The 19,600-nt window shown below is 41.4% G+C and overlaps 1 protein-coding gene and 1 pseudogene across 1 annotated transcript; both read left to right on the top strand.

Moving 5' to 3' along the window:
- The first annotated feature begins 709 nt into the window (after positions 1 to 709).
- On the top strand, positions 710 to 8,948 carry LOC122043986 (annotated as a pseudogene).
- LOC122043985 lies at positions 8,927 to 12,333 on the top strand. The gene is made up of 4 exons (XM_042604538.1): positions 8,927 to 9,005; positions 11,652 to 11,842; positions 11,894 to 11,897; positions 12,161 to 12,333. The coding sequence occupies exons 1-4, from the start codon at positions 8,927 to 8,929 to the stop codon at positions 12,331 to 12,333; spliced, it is 447 nt and encodes a 148-aa protein (XP_042460472.1).
- Positions 12,334 to 19,600: the final 7,267 nt, after the last annotated feature.

The raw sequence follows: 19,600 nt of genomic DNA, 5'->3' as shown, positions 1-19,600 counted from the left end.
AGCATGACCAAATTACTTGATGTGTTTCAACGGCATTATGAAGGTAAAGGCCGGCAAGTCAAGGCCCGATATCTTGCTGTATCTTCGATGATTTATCTTATATGGGAGGCACGCAACCGATCACGTTTTAAGGGCATTGTACCTTGTGTTGAGAGGATGTTTTACAAAGTCTAGATCCATGTTTGGTGCTTTGTAGACATCAAGTGATGTATTTTGTACTTTGTATGATTCTAATTTTAATAGTATAATACATTTACCTTCCAAAAAAAAATTAATATAGTGGATCTATAATTTTTTTTAATAAATAAATAATAAAAAATATACACTCACAATAGACTCAACAAATAAAATTTCGATATGTGAAATAGTAACATTTTCTAGATAAACCTTTCACAGAGTTATTCCATTTTTAAACTTACGGATGTTGATTGATTTTAAAATATGATTTGGCCTTCTTGCTCCGAAGATTCATCCAGTTCCGTAGATTTAGTTCAATATAATCTCTGGCCGCCTTGGGCCCACCAATTGGAGCAGCAATCTGACCGTCAATCGTTGCTCCAAATCCGAGGCTCTTGCCACCGTGTCTGGCGGCTATTCTGCCCCCGTGAACCTCTAGCGACTAGCCATCATCGCTGACCTCATTAACGTTACTCCCACTCTCTATAAAACTCCGTCAAAACATCCCCCTATATCACATCCAAGTCAATCTCCGACGAACCGATGAACCATACCGAGGGGATCATCATCGTCGGTGCTGGCATTGTCGGTCTCGTTGTCACCATCGGGCTTCACCGCAATGGGCTCCGCAGCCTCGTCCTCGAGTCCTCCGACACTCTGCGGTCCGCCGGCTTCACCCTCACTTTATGGACTAACGGTTGGATAGCTCTTGATGCCCTCGGCGTCGGTGACTCCCTCCGCCGCTGACACCTCCACCTGCAAACGTAACACTTATCCCGTCCAAACTTTGATCTCCGATTCCGACTTAACTTGTTAAATTAATCTTTGCAGAGTGGTTGTTTCTTCTGCCTCCTCTGTGATGCAGTGATGATGAGGGTTCCTATCCTGCTTCCACGATAGAAGTCAAAGGTGGTCAAAATCAATGTGGTTAATGCTCAGAAGTCATTTGCTGATCGGACGAGCATGTCCCAATCGGGAAGAGAAAAAGCCCGATCCAATATCACCTTTGACTTGGCTATGAGTCGAGCACCCGATGCTCAAATAAGAGGACGACAAAGGGAGCAGTATGCAGAAACCGGACTGAGCAGCTCTTCCGCTCGGTCAAGCAGCAGACACGACATCAGCCGAGCACGCGGATAGTAGACTTCTGGCCGAGCAGCTATCCCGCTCGGCCCAGCAACAGAGCACGCAAACAGTGTACTTTCTGTTGAGCGGCTATCCCGCACGACCTAGTAACAGACAACACACGGATGGCGGAATTACGATTGAACGGCTATTCCGCTCGACTAAGCAATAGACACAGTAGACTGTTTTTTGACATCCTTTTGGGAGCTAGTATCGCTAACAGACGGCATAATCAGATAGAGAATCGTACGACGGAAGCTTCCACTATCATTTCAGATATATGCTTGACCTGTTAAGGTATTGTGTCAGAGACACTTTACCAACGAGTCTTTCTAGAGAAAACATGGGGACGTGTGCCCACCTTGGGAAGCATGCACATACGCTACAGGTGCTCTATATAAGGGGGGGGGGGGGGGGGGGCAAAGCATCAACGGAGGTATGCGATATTTTACTGTTGCGCTATAGTCTTCTTGTTGCTCCACTCTTTACTTCTTCTTCTTCGTTGGAGACTGACTTGAGCGTCAGAGGGTCATCGTCGGGGACTCCTTCCCTGGCTCGGCACTAACGCCACTTGTGTTGCAGATCAGAGCAAAGTTCACAGGAGGTCAGCGGGAGCACCACATCCCAACATCCATCTCATCGACTTTCGGACAGGATCATATTTGACATCGTTTGTGGGAATGTCACCTGCATCTGAGCCGAAAAGATGGAGGACGCTAGACGACTTACCACTGTGATGCTCACTCAAGATGAGCTTGAGATGCTCGATCAGGCCCGAGCGACAAAAATGATTGAGCAACAACAACAACAACAAGCGTTAGCCAATCGGCTAGCGCCGTAGCCCACGACATCGGCAGCAGGACGAGCGGGGCATGAAGACTGAGCGGAACAACTCTCTGTATGGGGGCAAAATAGAAGGCTGATCGACACGCCAGGGGAAGCGCCGCTCGCGTCAATTCCCTTCCATCGCACCCTATTCCAAACCTCTTCAGAGATAGTCTAGGCGAACCAAGAGAGGGAATGACGCTCCCGTTTGGGACGCACAAAAAGGCAAGGCGCCCCGAGGCATCGTGTCGCCCGAATGGATCAACCGACAGTTCTTCGAGGAAATCTTGCAAGACCCCCTACCGAGGCATTATACTCCATTGGCGATCAGGAAGTACAACGGGTCGACCGACCCAGATGATCATCTGGATCGGTTCGATAACGAAGTCACACCGTATCAATATACAGACGGAGCGAAGTGTCGAGTCTTCCTAACAACTCTCTTCAGATCGGTGCAGTGCTGGTTCAGAAGACTATCGGACGGCTCGATACGAAGCTTCAAAGACTTCCGAGCCGTGTTCCAGCACCATTCCGCAATTGGAGGTGAACGTCGTCGTCAGAAAGCTTCGGGGGATGATCTATGAAGAACCTCAAATCTAGAACCATCCAAGCCGAATGGAGGCCACCATATTAATTACGGTCAATCGGGAACCCAAGAAAGAGGTAGAGCGGCTGTAGAGCACAAATCATCTTCAACTCTACAGGGCTGGATGAGAGGTGCACAATTGAATACTATACTTTTGTATTTCTTTTGTATGTCTCTCGAACGCAGGGAAAAATTCGAATAAAAAAGCAAAATCCTTAAGTGTGTCTCCATCAACGGTCGAGCGGTGACCTTAAACCCTTATCTCCACTGACGGTCGAGCGGAGACCTTAAACCCGAGTCTGCATCAAACCTTCGAGCGGCGACGTTAAACCCTTGTCTCCATTGACGGTCGAGCGGTGACCTTAAACTCGAGTATGCATCAAACCGTCGAGCGGCGATGTTAAATCCTTGTCTCCACCGACGTTCAAGTGGCAACCTTAAACCTGAGTTTGCATCAAATCGTCGAGCGACGACCTTAAACCCTTGTCTCCACCGACGGTCGAGTAGCGACCTTAAACCTGAGTCTGCATCAAACCGTCGAGCGGCGATGTTAAACCTTTGTCTCCACGGACGGTCAAGCAGCGACCTTAAACCCGAGTCTGTATCAAACCGTCGAGCGGCGATGTTAAACCCTTGTCTCCACCGACAGATGAGTGACGACCTTAAACCCGAGTCTGCATCAAATCTTCGAGTGGTGATGTTAAACCCTTGTCTCCATCGCTGGTCGAGCAATGACCTAAAACCCTTGTCTCCATCGGCGGTCGAGCAGCGACCTTAAACCCGAGTCTACATCAAACCGTCGAGCGACGACATTAAACCCTTGTCTCCATCGGCAGTCGAGCGGCGACCTTAAACCCTTGTCTCCATCAGCGGTCGAGCAACGACCTTAAATCCTTGTCTTCAACAACGGTCGAGCGGCGACCTAAAACCCGGATCTTCATCAACAGTCGAGTGGCGACTATAAACCCTTGAGTCAGAGACTCCCGTGCCGATCAGTCGGGTTTTAAGTTATGTTAGAGCCATGGGCTCTAGAAGTCAAATGAGCTTTCCTGGTCTTGGACCAACATATCAGATTTCAAATCTCCCCCGTTCAGGGTTGAGTGGTCTTTACTGGTCTCGGACCAGCATATAATATACGTTGTCTCCCCCGTTCGGGGTCGAGCAGTCTTCAAAAGCTCAGTAAGCGGAGCGGGCAAGTGTCGATGAATAGCCGACCGTGAACCCGAGCTACTCAAAAGCTCAAAGTCTTCAGAATATAGCGACCGTTTGACGCTATTTTTTAAAATACTCCCAGGGCCGAGCGGGAGATCGCGGAATCATGGACTCTGAATACCAGAGGGGTCGATCGACTGATAGAATAATCACGAACGAGGCCACGAGCACTTGGAAATAATCAAAAGGAGTTGAAAAACATACAAGGAGGTAAATTTCGTCCGAACGGACGAGCAAGCATTTAAACTTCAAAAATTTTACATCTTACATGGACGCTCGACCTCACTCAGGAACGCTCGACCTCACTCAATGTAGTCCAGGACATCATCAGGCAACACGATAGCGAGCTTGTCCCGGCTAATAATGTTGTTAGTCACAGCAGCTGGTAGATGACCTCCCTCTCGGAGTTGGTCAATCATCCCATCAATCGCTAGATCAAACAGTCAGAGAGCCCTGTCGACGACCTTGTAATTGAAAGCGTCTGAGCGGATTTAATTCTTTTTTCATTGCTTTGAATCGACTCCGCTCGATGTCTTGGTAAATCTTCATAGCCGCTCGGAAGCCTTCCAGCTCATCCTTGGCAGTAGCCAGCGTCGTATCCCTGTAGGCGATTTGACCGCGCAGGGTCGTTTCTTCGGTCGACCGGCTATTCCGCTCATCGACTAGGAAGTACTCAACTTCCTTGTGCTTTTGGGTGAGTGCTCGGGCCTCCTTATTCTTTTCGTCGAGGTCTGCGATGGCTCGGTTCTTCCGCACGTTCGCCGACTCGATTTTATTGTCAAAAGTGGCGACCTATTTATTGAGCCGCTCCAGCATCATGGCCTGCCCGACGCTCTTGACTCGTTCGGCCTCATGCAGTTTGTCACTCTTCTCTAGAGCAGCTCACAACTTGGCCACCTCGGCATCTATTTTTTCCTGAGCGGCGGAGGATTGGCTGCCCGACGCCTTCAGTTACTTTACTTGCTCCTCCAAAAACGCAAGCCTGTGGCACATGACCAGACTCTCCACCCAATAATGCGGACAAGCAAGAAAAGGTCAGTGTGCGATTGGAGGTAATGTAAGAAGGTACAATAAAGGGAACGCTTATCCCAGTGGACATCTGGGTGTGGCTGTTCGCGAATGCGCTCGGAGGCATCTCGTCGCACGAGCTCATGTGTCCTCCTAGATCTTAGCGAGTGGCCCCTGAATGATGATCTGGTGCTCGGGGGCTCGAGACCCGACACTCGGCTCGTTGTAGTCTTCGGTGGGTAGATGTAGGATCGCCGTTATGTGGCACTGGCTGCTCGGGCCCGATTGAGCTGAGGTTGCTCGACCAGACGGTCGGAAGGAGGATGCCAGACGGATGCCGGTCTTTTTTTACCTTCGAGGGCTTCGAAGGCGGTGGCATGAAGGCCACTGGTGGTGCAGCAAGAGTCCCTTGCGACAGATCAGCCAAGGAGGGTGTCTGATCAGACGACACGGAGGCCACCGTTTGAAGCGGAGTCGGGGTTGAAGTTTCGACTCGCTCGGTAGACCGTGCACCTGAAGTAGTGGAGCACGATAAAGGCTTTTCTCGGCGCCTCTTGCGCCTGTTCAGTGGTACATCGGAGGAGGCCGAGCCCGATGGCTCCTCAATCGGGATGATCGGATGCCGCTCGGATGGAGGTTGTGATCCTGTGGCGGCTCCTCCGCTCGGCGCATGGCTAGCCTCGCCTTCGCTCGCCAAGATGGGCGTCATATCGCTCTCATCTTGGGGCTCTTCGTGTGAGCCGACCGATTGCAACCCGCGGATCACCAATTCTTCAACAGCAGTCGTGTTGATCACGACGTGCTTGAGCTTTGCTTTGCCAGATAGACGCGTGCACAACATGACTTCGGCTGCAAAAGAGAAAGAGAAATCAGTTAGCATTAAAGGAAGAGTTAAAGAAGCTTCATACCTAGGTTGGTTGACAGTTGAGTGCAGATCGGACATAAGCCGAAGATACAAAGGACGCCTTCCAGCAGCAACTTGTGGATGTCGTAGTTCTGATTGGTCAACATCGAGGCTGTGTTCAGGTAGTCCGAGTGACTCTTGTAGCTTTTCAAGGGAGGTTGAGGCGCCATTTCAAGCTGCCAGTGGGTCGAGAAGTCTGGCTGTTTGGAAAGCACATGAAGAAAAAATATTCTTTTTAGTACTTGTTGCCAGTGGATTGAGCAATTTAGGGTAATAAAAATAATGAAAGATCCAAGGTGTAAGAGGAATGTCGTGCAGATGAAATAGGATAATCACTCCGCACAGTAGCCGAAAGAAGTTTGACACTAATTGAGGAAGGGAAATGCGGAAATACTTACAAACAGCTAGAATAAAGGGGTGGATCAGAAATCATAGACAGACGATAAACTGATCTTAGAAGAAACAGATACAGTCGATTGACGGAGAATTGGGCCGATCAGAGGGAGAAGGCAGAACGATCTGATGATCGGAAGGGATTTCAAAAACATCTCTCAATCTCTCAACGTCGCCTCCATCGAACCTAAACTCCATGGATGTGTGCCAGAACCCAGGGACAGAGGCAGACGACTGCGAGGAACTTGCTATCACAAAAACAAAAATGAAAAGAAGGTTGAGGGGAAGAAATGCGAACAAAGAGGGAAAAAGCTACTGGAGTATCACCGGAATACAAGAAAAAAGGATGAAAAGCTTCAAGACGGGTACGATTGGAAGAAAGCTTACTAGAAAGAGGTCATTGGAGAGAAGCGCGTAGGATCACCAGAGAATATGGGTCACACAGGAGCAAAGGAGAACGTCGACAAAAATGTTTGAAGATGAAGTGTGCAGGAGGAAGGCGACGATGCAGGCTTATAAAGCCTTGGGATCGGCCGACTGGAGCCGTTCGATCTAGGTCACGGAAACCTAGGCAAAGATCGGGCCGTTGAATTCAAATCACCAAATGTCACATCACGTCAGGTGTACGACGACATCGGGCGTGACACATGGTGCCTCGCCACAAGTCGACATTTAATGATGGCATGGAAGTGCGCTCAGCATTAATGCACAAAGATTTGCATGATTTCCTAAAAATCTGGGTGATGTCAGCATGGCTTGCGCTCGCCTGAGACAGCCCAAGGAGAGATTTTTCACAAGTGAAAACCTTTGTTGTGCTTGTCGGATGGGGGAGCTTACCTACAACCGAACGAGAAACTTCAACAGGCCGATCGACATGGTGAAGTCGCCTCTCGAGCAGAAACCACGCAGTGTCAAAGTCCGATCAGGAGAAAATCTGCTCAGACAATTGTCTAGTCAGTCGGACTTACAGCCTCCTTCGACTAGACTTGAGGGGGAGACTTGTGATACGGTGATGATGAGGGTCTCTACCCTGCTACCACGATGAAAGTCAAAGGAGGTCAAAGTCAATGCGGTCAACGCTCAAAAGTCATTTGCTAATCGGACGAGCATGTCCCAATCGGAAAGAGAAAAAGCCTGATCCAATATCACCTTTGACTCGGCCATGAGATGAGCACCCGATGCTCAAATAAAAAGACGAGAAAGGGAGCGATATGCAGAAACCGGGCCGAGCGGCTCTTCTACTCGGCCTAGCAGCAGACTCGACATCAGTTGAGCACGCGGATAGTAGACTTCCGGTCGAGCGGCTATCCTGCTCGGCCTAGCAACAGAGCACGCGGACAATGTACTTTCGGTCGAGCGGCTATCCCACACGGCCCATCAACAGACAACACGCGAACGACGGAATTAAGGCCGAGCGACTATTCCGCTCAGCCAAGCAACAGACACAGAAGACAATTTTTTGACATCCTTTTGGGAGTTAGTGCCGCTGACAGGTTGCATGGTCAGACAGAGGATCGTACGGCGAAAGTTTCCACTGTCACTTCAGAGACTCGGCTTGTTAAGGTACTATGTCAGGGACTCTTTGCTGACGAGTTTTTTTAAGAAAAACTTGGGGGCACATGCCCACCTTGGGAAGCGTGCACATGCACTACAGGATCTCTATATAAAAGGGAGGGTCCAAGTATCGGTGGAGGTATGTGATATTTTACTGTTGCACTACAGTCTTCTTGTTGCTCCGCTCTTTGCTTCTTCTTCTTCTTCGCGGGAGACTGACTTGAGCATCGGAGGGCCATCACCAGGGACCCCTTCCCTGACTTAGCACTAACACCACTTGTGTTACAGATTAGAGCAAAGTCCACAGGAGGTCAGCGGGAGCGCCACATCCCCAACATCCATCTCATCGACTTTCGGACAGGATCACTCTGCTTTGCTCGTCACGAAACTACCAGCCTAGGAACATGAAGTGTGCAGCGTGAGGAGGAGCCTCCTCATGGAAGCTCTCGTCGGGGAGCTTCCCCACGGTTCCATAAGGTACTCATCCAAGGTCATCGCCATGGAAGATTCCGACGAGTCCAACCTGGCAGACGGATCCACACTCAAGGCCAAGGTGGTCATCGGCTGCGATGACATCAACTAGGTCATATCCAAATGGCTGGGCCTAAAGCCGCCAATTTTCTTCGACCGGCACGCCGCCCGTGGCTTCGTCGTCCTCCCCGACGGCCATGGCATGAAACCGGAGTTCACGCAGTACAACGAAGAGGGATTCAAAGTAGGGTTGTTGCCCTGTGACGACAAGAACGTCTACTCACTTGGTCTTCCAACGGAGAGAAAGAGACGATCCACGACACCATGATGGTGAAAGAGATTGTGCTCGGCAAGATGAAAGCCTATGAAATTCCAGAACAAGTCGTCGGAATCATAGAAAAGAGCGAGCTAAGCAGCGTGGCATCCACCCCATTAAGATTCAGATCACCATTAAACTTGCTGATCGTAAACATGTGCAAGGGAAACACCTGCGTGACAGGCGATGCATTCCACCCCATGACACCCAACCTCAGCCAAGGAGGTTGCTCGGCCTTGGAAGATGGAGTCATGCTGGCTAGGTATTTGGAGAAAGCTCTCTGCGGAGGAATCAACGGTGAGGGGAAATATCGCAGGGTTGAGGCATAGCTCAAGGAGTTCGAGAAGGCACGGAGATGGAGAGCCTTCATACTTGTTGTTGGATAATTTGTGTTGGGATTTGCTCAGGAAAGCAGCAACTGGTTTCTGCGTTTGGTGAGTGACAGAGTTCTAGCTGGTTTCATGGCTAAGAGGCTGCTCATTGCTGCAAACTTTGATTGCGACAAATTGTAATGTTAATGTGCTTGGTAATATATATTGTTTTTGTTGGATATTTTTATATGCATATGGATCTTTAGGGTTAATCCAACGATTGGACATGATTAATTATCTCGGCAATGAGTTAATGACTTGAATCAATGGAGTTCAGTATAGTGACTTAGACCTTATCCCATTTATACTCTCGACATCTCCTTTCAGTTATTGAGATACCCCTTTGGATAAGAAACATACTCTCTTTGGTATCATCGTTACCAACCTAATCTCGTCAGTCATCAAATTATCCCTTTGGATATCGACACATCCCTTTGGATAAACTTATCCATAAGGATAAGAGTATTAATGTCGAAGTGAAGGCTAGACCTTCTTTTCCTTAAGATAATATTGCTTGGCCCAGGTGCTTACGGTTTATCAGCAATCATCTCCCAAGATACAACGACTTGTATCTTAAAATAGGAGCACTCTAAATTTTGAGCCTCAAACTTTCGAAGTCTTGAAACTCTTAAAAGAGGAGAGAGAAAAGAGAACTCAAGAAGATAATTCATAACTTGAATTTTGAGTAAAAATGAATGATTTGAGTGGAAAATTGATGTTTCTTCTACTCATGAAATAATCATCTTATTCATATTTAATTTATTGGTCACTAAAATTAATTTCCCAACAATCCTCATATAAATGAAAATTATGGATAAGTTTCAAATCTTAAACAAGAGTTTCATTGGAAGACTATTGCATCAGGAGAGGTAGCTTGTGGCTTCGAACCTTCCGTAGTAGAATACGATCGGATTTACTTGGTTACCCAATAAACTATATCTTGAATTATTCAGTCGTTGGTGTAAACCAAAATAATTATATCCACATAATAGCCCCTAAGCTTTTACTAGTTCTCTATAGTATCCATTTTAGCCATGGACAAAGATTGGGATTCGTAAGTGTTTCATTGAAGTGACCCGTCTTTACATTTGTATAGGTGGTCTCCTAGTAAAAGTATAATGTAATAACCTATTATACCCTTTGCGGTATAATATAAGAATCATTAAGAATTTTTGTTCATCCTGTACTCATTTTATAGATTGCACCTCTTGTCTCTAGGAATGAGTTCAAGAAATACTCCTAGGTGCCTCAAATCTTGTAGCTTAGTTGTCCCTTTTAAACCATGATCTTGGGATCTCTAATTAACATGGTTGGGTTACCATTGCTCAATTTAAATATTAAGTTTTAAACTCATTCTCCTAGACATGTAGTATAGTTGATCTCTCGGTTGACCTTTTTAAACTAGCGGATCCGTATGATTCTCCATATTCAATGGAAATTTCACCACTAGAGATCTATTGCTTTAATGATATTAAGTCATTTCAAAATTTACCATTTTACACTAGTGTCATTCTCATAATTTCATAGATATTATAATGTATCATATATATTGGCACATATCGATATATTTTACGCAATTAATTCTTTGGGTCCTCAATTTGGATATTTATACCTTACTTAAATACCCCCACATTTATTAGTTCATCCCCACATTTATAGGCTTTATTAGAAGGTTCGTGACCTTTCAACGTCTTATAGAGATTTTTCATTTGTATTTCACTAGGGCTTGTGGTTTGTCGAGAGGACAACTGTTGATGCAGTTAACACCAATGATCAAACTTGAGTTTTAATGAATAACAAGTGAATTAAAGTTAGATATGTTTGTGAGCTAACCTTATTGTCGAGTGTGTAGGGCTGACTAATTTGACTAGTCAAGAGGACCTAACATCAGACAGGAAGTCAAGTCAGGATGTGTAATTCTCGATTGGTGAAGTCCAGATGTGGGATTCTAACAAGAGGTTGGGATGTTCGATTCTCTACGGGTGGAAGTCCGGATGTGCGATTTCGGTAGGAGGTCGGGATGTTCAATTCTCGACGGGTGGAAGTCCAGGTGTACGATTTTAGCAAGAGGTCGGGTTGTTCAATTCCCATAGGTGAAGTCCGAATGTGCAATTCTAGCAGGAAGACATGGTCGGTCAGATTGGGTGTCAAGGAGGTAACTCGATACTACTATCTTTACTTTTAACACTAATATAACACTTACGAGTTCATAATTGTTACAATTATAATAACTATGGTCCTACAATTGGTATCAGAGCGGGGTCGCTCTAAATCGATATAACTAACGCTCGAGCATTATTTATCGTTGCTTTCTCGTCCATTTTGGTAAAAATAAATTCTCATGCATTTTTTAAATTTTTCAAAATTTTTCTGCGAGTCAGAATTGGTCAAATAATCTCTCCTGACAAATTTGTTGATTTGTCAAATTTTTTCTCAAAATTAGTGCAACACTAGTTGAGCCACTTTTTTCGTCTTCTCTCTTGTATACTGCACTACTAATCCAAAACTAATTCTTGGAACAAGTTTCATTGTTTTTGTCATTGAAAGATCTTCACTACAATGACCTACCAAGAAGGCTACAGTACCGCTCGCCCGCCTCTTTCTCCAACAAGGACTTCAGATACTGGAAAACTCGGATGGAGTATCATCTCAAGACCCAAGTGGAAATATGGATCATAATGTAAATTGGATTCACATTTCCCATTGAAGACGGAGTACTCATCGCTTGCGAAAAGTGGGAGACACCAACAAAGAGGAAGGTCGAGGCCGATGTGAAAGCCACTCAAACTCTCCAATGTGGCTTAACTAAAGAAAAGTTGAACCGGATCGGCCCCTTCAATAGCGCCAAGGAATTATGGGAAAAGCTAATTGAGCTGCACAAGGGCACCTCCGACACTAAGGTAAGTAAACGGGACTTAATTTTAAATAAGTTATACAATATTAAAATGTAGGATGGTGAGTCGGCAAATCAACTCCATGCTTGGATCCAAGACCTGCTTAATCGACTACACGTGATCGACTAGAAGGTAGAGAATCATGATACAATAAGGTACATGTTAAATGCTTTTCTGAGGAATACATGTAGGCACCGATGGTAGATGTTTACAAAGTATCCAAGAACCTTTCTTTAATTAGACTAGATGAGCTATTTTTAAAATTTGAATTGCATGAACATATTAATGCACTTCTCGCTAAAAAAGGTATTGCATTGATTGTAGGTATAAGCAAGACTAAGGAGTCTAGGAAGAAGTACCAAATCGAACATGAGTCTGAAGGCGAATCCGACTCGAAAGAAGATGATGAAATTACTGCCAAACTCGTGAAACTGCCACAAAAACTATATAAGAAGAAGAAGGGCTTCAGAAAATGCAAGATCAAGAAGGTAGCTTAGTCAAACACAAAGACTAAGCCCGAAGTCACTTGCTACGGCTGCAACAAGAAGGGACATATTGAAGGCGCTGGAATTTCGTTCTGTTTAAATTTCCTTGTACAAAAATTGTACAAGAACAGAACTTTTCCTAACAACCTGCATGTTTGATCAGACATGTGTTTGATCAATCAAGCAAGTTCTTAACAGATCAAAGAACACCTTGATCGAAGTACAAGATCACTGGCCTCTTGTGCTGGTATTCAAAATCGATACAAAGAAAATGAACTCATTACGCAGCGGAATTAAAGAACTAGTTGTATCTTTTCTTTGTAGCTAAAGACCTCTTGATCTTCTGTCGTATTCCTCTCCTCTTCTTGGACGTCGTGTGGGCGATGATCTACCAAGACAACATCACCCTCCTTCTCTTCTCGATTTCCAAACCGCCGGCTACAAAAGAAGCCTCTAGGATGGGACACCTTCTAATCTTCTTCCTCTTCTTCTTCAAGCCGCCGACCACCAATGGATTGCTAGGAAGGAGCGCCGGCCCTAGCTAGGAGAGAAAGGGGGTGCCGACCCTAAGCAAGGAGAGGAGGGGGCGACCCTTGCAAGGTGAGGAAGGGGTCGACCCTAGCAAGGGAAGAGGGGCGCCGACCATAAGGAGAGAAGAGGATTGTGGAGAATTAGAAAATTAGAAAAATTAGGTTTTAGGAGCCACCACCTACTCCTTTTTATAGGCATGTCGTTAGTTACAAAGAAAGAAAAATAACATAATTCCGTTTAGAAAAAATCTCTCTTTCTATAACCAAATTCTGTTTAGAAAAAATCTCTCTTTCTATAACCAAGTTAAATCAAACCAAGTTAAACCAAACCAAGTTAAACCAAGTTAAGTTAAACCAAACCATGTTAAGTTAAACTAAACCAAGTTAAACCAAACCAAGTTATGGATGGGTGGATGCGAGACTTTATATAGAGGCTACAACAGGGACCTAGAGGAGGAATTGGTTTAGTCCTCCTGATGGGCTTAGGCTTCCTGTGTTCGGCCCAAACACCCAACCCAAGTCCATCAATAATAACTCATACCACTAAAGAGTTATTATTGAACTACCACACCAATCCCATATTACAATATGAGCTCTTTCTTATCATGAGTGCATTAATCTCCCTGTGTTTAAGATATCGTATGTCTGTTAATTAAATAAGTTACTGACAACTCAATTAATTAACATTTGATTCCAAGAGTAGTACCACTCAACTTTATTATCATGCCGGACTAAGTCCACCTGCAAGGTTTATATGATAATCCTTATGAGCTCCTCAAGGGGACATCATCAGCCTAAATAATTAGGACACAGGTTACTTCTATAATCAACAACACATCATATAAATAATACTATCTCCCAGCTCATCAGGCCTATTGATTTAACGAATAAATCTCATCCATTGATAAGTTAAAGAAATAAATACTAAATATACGTGCTTGTTATTATATAGGGATTAAGAGGACACACATACATTCTGTTCTTTTATTTAGTCAGTATATAAATCGAACAACCTCAAATGATTATGCTCAATACACACATAGTGTACTAGTGTAATTTTGTAGTTAAGACAAACTAATACCAAATTATACTACAACTGTTCCAATGGTTTGTCCCAATCCATCTTGGTTGTGAGTTACTATTTATAATTTATAAGGAACCGACAACATGATCTTCTGTGTGGCACCACACACCATGTTATTTACAATATAAATTAAATGGACAACTACATTGATATATATATAAATATAAATATAAAATACAGACATTTGATCAAAGTGATTCTCATTTCAAAATATTTCAAAATAGATGTTCATACAAAAGCTAGGCTTATAGTATACATCCCAACACATATCAGGCCTAATTGTCGACACCAGAAGTAAAGAAGAATGAAGGCTTTGAAAGGAATGTGATTCGAATCCACAAAAGATTCTGACGAAGAACACGAGCAAGCAAGCTTCCTTGCTCTAGCAGTACAAGTTCATGTTGCCGAGACTGAATCCGAGTCTGAGATAAAATCGGAAGATGAGTCTGAGTGAAACTACAAATCTCTATCCGGTTTAGAAGATTCCTAATCCACTGTAAGTATTTCCTTAATTAGATCATATTATTTAATTGCTTACTTATCAAGAAAATTAGGTAAGTCTAATATCTGAGTTAAGACACTCCAAAAGGAGATTGAATCCCTTAAGGAGGAGACTAACCAAAGTCCTTTGATTGAGCCAGTTCAAAGTGGAAATTTAACCCAAGTTCAACAACTTGAAGAAATTTTCAATTTGAAAACTCAAGTCAAAGGACTTAAGGACACGTTGGAATGGTTCACCTTGTGTTCTAAGAACCTTGATCTGATTGTTGGAAAACAAAGGGTCGTATACAACTGAATCAGACTTGGGTGTAAGGCTAGATATCGATTCAAATCTTATTTGTCTTTAGTGAATTGATCAACTAAGAACCTAATTCAAGTATGGGTCCCTACGTCTAACTTGGTTAATCAAGTTGGACTTGATCAATATTGGATTCCCAAGGATCAAATTTACTACCTTGATAGACCTCATTGAGGCTATGATCCAGGGGGAGCCAATAGAAATATCATTTTCATTAGATAAACCTGATTGATGATTGATTTACTGCTTTTTCTTTTTCATGCTTAGATTAGGATAGATTATGACTTAGGCTGATTGACAAATGATTAGCAAGACCAAGGATTTTCAGAAAGAAAATTAAATATTCAATTTATTTAAAAGGTTTTGTCTAGAAGTGGTTGTTACTCCAATGACCAAGAAGGCCTAGTACCTCGCCACAGCCTGGAAGCCAATGATTGAAATGAATGTTTAATTGATTAACTGTTAAACTTTAGTCTAACTTAAATGTAAATCAATCCTTAGAAATTTATCTAAATTGAAGATAAAATTAACCATCTCACAAAACAGAAAAGGTTCCCTAATTAACAATTTAGAAAAAGTGTGAAATGGATTTAGGTTTAAAATTTGTTAATTAAAGCTTAAACCTTACTTAATCAACACAAATATAATTCAAATTAACCAAACTTAAACCAAAACAAAGTAAACTTAATTTAATCTTCAAAACTTAATCTTAAATATTAATTAATATTTAAATCATAATTAATTTTTAAATTTTAATTAATTTTAAAATCTTACTTATTTTTAATTCATAATTAATTTTTAAATTTTAATCTTACTTATTTTTAATTTTTAATTAACTTTCAAATTTTAATTAATTTCAAAATCTTACTTATTTTCAATTCATAATTAATTTTTAAATTTTAATTAATTTCAAAATCTTATTATTTTCAATTGTTAATTAAGTTTCAAATCTTACTTATTTTAAAATCTTAATTAAAAGTTTTAAAATTCAAAATATAATTATTCAAACTTAAATATTTTGAAATATTCTAAAATTTTAACTTAAATATATTTTTTTAAAATTTAAACTTTTTTTAACTTAGATAATCAAAATTCAATCTTAAATATTTTCAATTTCCAAACTTAATTTTTTTCAAAATTGAAAATTAAATATATTTCAAAATCCAAACTTAAATATGTTTCAAAACCCAAACTTAAATATCTTTTGAAATTTAAATTTAAATATTTTTCAAAATTAGAGATAATATTTTCAAACTTAAAATCAACTTCAAAATTAATTTAATTCCATCTCACATAAACTCATAAGTTGAACATATTTGATAATATAGACTGAGTTAGATGAAGAATCAAGAAAATAAATAATTACTTTCATGCTTTTAAACTTAAGTTTTTCATATTTGGACTCTAGGGTTATAGTCATTAATCAATGTATTAATTAAATTATTTAAGCTCACTATACCCTACAAATTACATAAACTTTTTAAGAGGGAGAGAAATAGTGAGTTAAAAATGAGATATTTTTAAAAATTAAGTATTTTCAAAAGTTAAGCTATTTTTCAAAAGAAAATTTATAAGTTAAGCTCTTTAAAAATCAATTGCCTCTTCAAAGTTTTTTTTTTAAAAAAATCTTTTCAAAGTTATGTATTTTTTAATTCAAAGGAATTCTTTTCAAAGTTAAGTATTTAGCTAAGTTTCTTTTTTTAAAAAAATTCTTTTTAATACTAAGTATTTACCTAAGTATTTTTATAAGGAAAATCTTTTTAAAAAGCTAAATAAGAAATTATTTTTTAACACTAACTATTTAGCTAAGATTTTTTTATAAGAAACTTTTTTAAAGCTAAACACATTTTTCGAAAAGAAAAGTTAAATACTTCTTTCAGGGAGAGCTTAAAGGAAAAAAGATAAAAAGTTAACGTTTCAAATTTAAAATTTTTTCTACAACTTTTCTCTCTACTTAATCGTTTTTGATATATGTCAAAGGGGGAGAAATGTGTTAAAAGTAAAGTAAAAAAGCTTTATGTTGAGAAAAAGTAACATTTCAGGGGGAGTGAGTAACATTTGATTTTTTCCTTAAAAAAATGTTACTTAAAAATTTGTGTTTACTTATTCTACATCCTTTACTATTTTGAATGTTTTTACTTAACTTTGAACTATATTACCATAAATAAAAAAGGAGAGATTATTGATGCTGGAAGCACCAGCTAATCAAACTTGTATTTTGATATTGGCAAAGGTTCAATGTTAAGCTGTGTTGTTTGTCCAGCAAGTTGAACTGAGTATTCAGGAAAGTCCTAAGTGATCTCAGGCAAAGGAAAGTACTAGTTGAGGCTAGGTAGGTGGAAAGTATTAGCTGCGGTTAGGCAACGATATCCTGGTCCTGGGGACTAGGTAAAGTCTTGGCAGGTCGAGGATGTTGGGAGAAATCCTAGAGTCAAGGATGCTAGGTGAAAATCTTGGGGGTCGCGGACACAGGTGGAAGACTGGACGAGTCATGGAGCGGATGTCCAGCATGAAGTCCTGACATCTCGGATGCTGAGCAAAAGTCCAAACGGTCTAGAGGACCGGTCTGGCAAAAGGTAATTTCTCCTAAGAGGAGTAGGTGAGGACACATTCTTTGAAGAGGGAACAGTAGGCGTCGGTCTGACCTAGAGTTTCAGTAAAACTCAAAGTCAGGACCGGACAGTCTGGAGGCTGTCAAAACTTATCGTTCTTTATATATTATTGTCTGGACTAACCATGTTTTGCAGAAAAGAGGGTGTTAGCAAAATCTAGTTTAGGTGCCCTGGAAGGCTTCAGCCAGGCAGGGTGCCTGGCCAGGCAGACTAGCAATCCGGGAACCTGGAGTTTCTCCAGGTGCCCGGACGACCAAAAGTTGATCGATTCATTGAGCTAGAGCATACTGATTAGAGGGCCTACGTCACAGTTCGGGTGCCCGGAGGTGGTCCGGGCCCTCGGAGGTGGTTCGAGTACCCAGAGGTGGTCCGAACACTTGGAGGTGGATAACTTTTGCTGGATCGAGTTTCAACGATAGCACCCTATGTCAGCCCTATGGGGCGCCCAGGGGAGGTTCCAGGTGCCCAGAGTGGGCTATAAAAGGAGGATTCGACCAGCACCTCAAAAATAACATTCTAAGCATCTTCCACTTCTACACGCTGCTCCAATAAAGCCTTTACGATGCCCGAAAGCTACTCTGACAATGACAACACTAAAGATTATTCTTCAAGTCATTGCTATTGTTTTCATTTCAAATTGCATATATTTAAGTTGAAGTTGTACTCTTTCGTTTGATTAGTGATTGCCCATTGAAAGTACTCTTACATATGGGCCTTGGAGTAGGAGTCGTCATCGACTTCGAACCAAGTAACTCTTGGTGTGTTAGCATTGTCTCATTCTTTCTCTCTATCTTTATTTTCACTGCTATTATTCTCAAGTTTTAAAATGAACGTGAAAGCCACAAGAGTTATTCACCCACTCTAATGCAATGATCCTACAGGTAAGGTTTCAAGGAACCTTTAAAATTGAAATTAGATGAGTTATTTTACGAATTAGAGCTTTACGAACAAACTAATTCTATAAAGGTCGATAAAGGAATTGTATTTTTTGCAGGTACTTCGAAGGGAGATAAACCCGAGGTAGGAACTGAGTCCGACTCGGAATCAGGTGTAGAAGAGCAGCTAGTGAATATGGTAAAGAAAATGTTCACTAGACACAAGAGAAACTTCTCCAAACGAGACATGAAGAAGATGTCCAAGTCCACATCCAACAATTCAAAGGAACATCACATGCTCAAGCAAGGGCACTTCAAACACGAATGTATAAGATGAGGAAGACAAAGCAAAAGAAGGCACTCAAGGTGACTTGAGACGAGTCTTCCTCAGACGGATCGGAAGTAGAAGAACCAAAGCAAGCAAGTTACCTTGCGCTGATGCCAACCGAAGGCGAATCAGATCAAGAAGATGAGTCCGAATACGAGTCGAGCAATGGATCCACATTCGCTTTAGATGAACTAATTGGGATAAAATTTAATTACAGTGTAAATTTTTTAAAAATAATTTCCAACATAAATAAAAAATTAACAAAAACTGAGGAACACGCTAAACTCCTCCTTAAGGAAAATAACATCTATAAGGAATAAGTGAGCTTGACCTCCTTAATTGATCAAGTTCAAGTCAGAAATTCAACTCAAGCTGCAAATCTTGAGGAAGAAAATTCTTTCTTGAAAAGTCAAGTTAAAGAGTTAAAAGAATAGTTGGAAAAGTTTATCTCAAAAATCCAAGTATCTAAACATGATACTTGTATCCTAAAGAGCTGTGCACAATAAATTTAGACTTGGATATAAGTCTAACTCTACTTTTAAATCATTTCTAACCCTAATTCAAAAATAAAAAAATAACTAAAGCTTGGATTTTGAAAGCATGTCTAACCACACAAGTAGGACTTAATTAATACTATGTACCCCATAATTTACAAATCATACTGATATCGCATATGATTATGGGTAAATTATACTATTTATCCTATAATTTTCAAAAGGTGCTTTACCGCGCAAGTAGGACCATAACACTCTATTAAAGAGTAACTTGTGTCCAAATGTACCCTATAATTTACAAATCATATTGATATCACGTACATGTATACCTTAATTGGAGACAATTATACTCTATTTTTTGAGGCATCGAGACCTATTAAACTACATATATACCCAAATTAAACTATACACATATTTAAATTTTGTACAATTATATCGAATTAAACTACATATATACTTGATTTTTGATATTTTGTACCTAATTATACCAACAGAATAAAAAATTAATAAAAATTTCTACAGCAATGTCTTGATCACTAAATTATATATCTGTCATC

The sequence above is a fragment of the Zingiber officinale genome, chromosome 2A, assembly GCF_018446385.1.
Source record: "Zingiber officinale cultivar Zhangliang chromosome 2A, Zo_v1.1, whole genome shotgun sequence".
NCBI lineage: Eukaryota > Viridiplantae > Streptophyta > Magnoliopsida > Zingiberales > Zingiberaceae > Zingiber > Zingiber officinale.
The sequence above is the reverse complement of the archived record's forward strand: the minus strand, read 5'-3'. Positions and strand labels throughout refer to the sequence as shown.

Excerpts from the sequence above, each read along its gene's own strand:
- LOC122043985 (XM_042604538.1), top strand. The coding sequence starts at position 8,927 with ATGGAGAGCCTTCATACTTGTTGTTGGATAATTTGTGTTGGGATTTGC. Across the intron at positions 9,006-11,651 it reads GCAACTGGTTTCTGCGTTTG|ACGGAGTACTCATCGCTTGC; the intron begins GTGAGTGACAGA and ends TTCCCATTGAAG.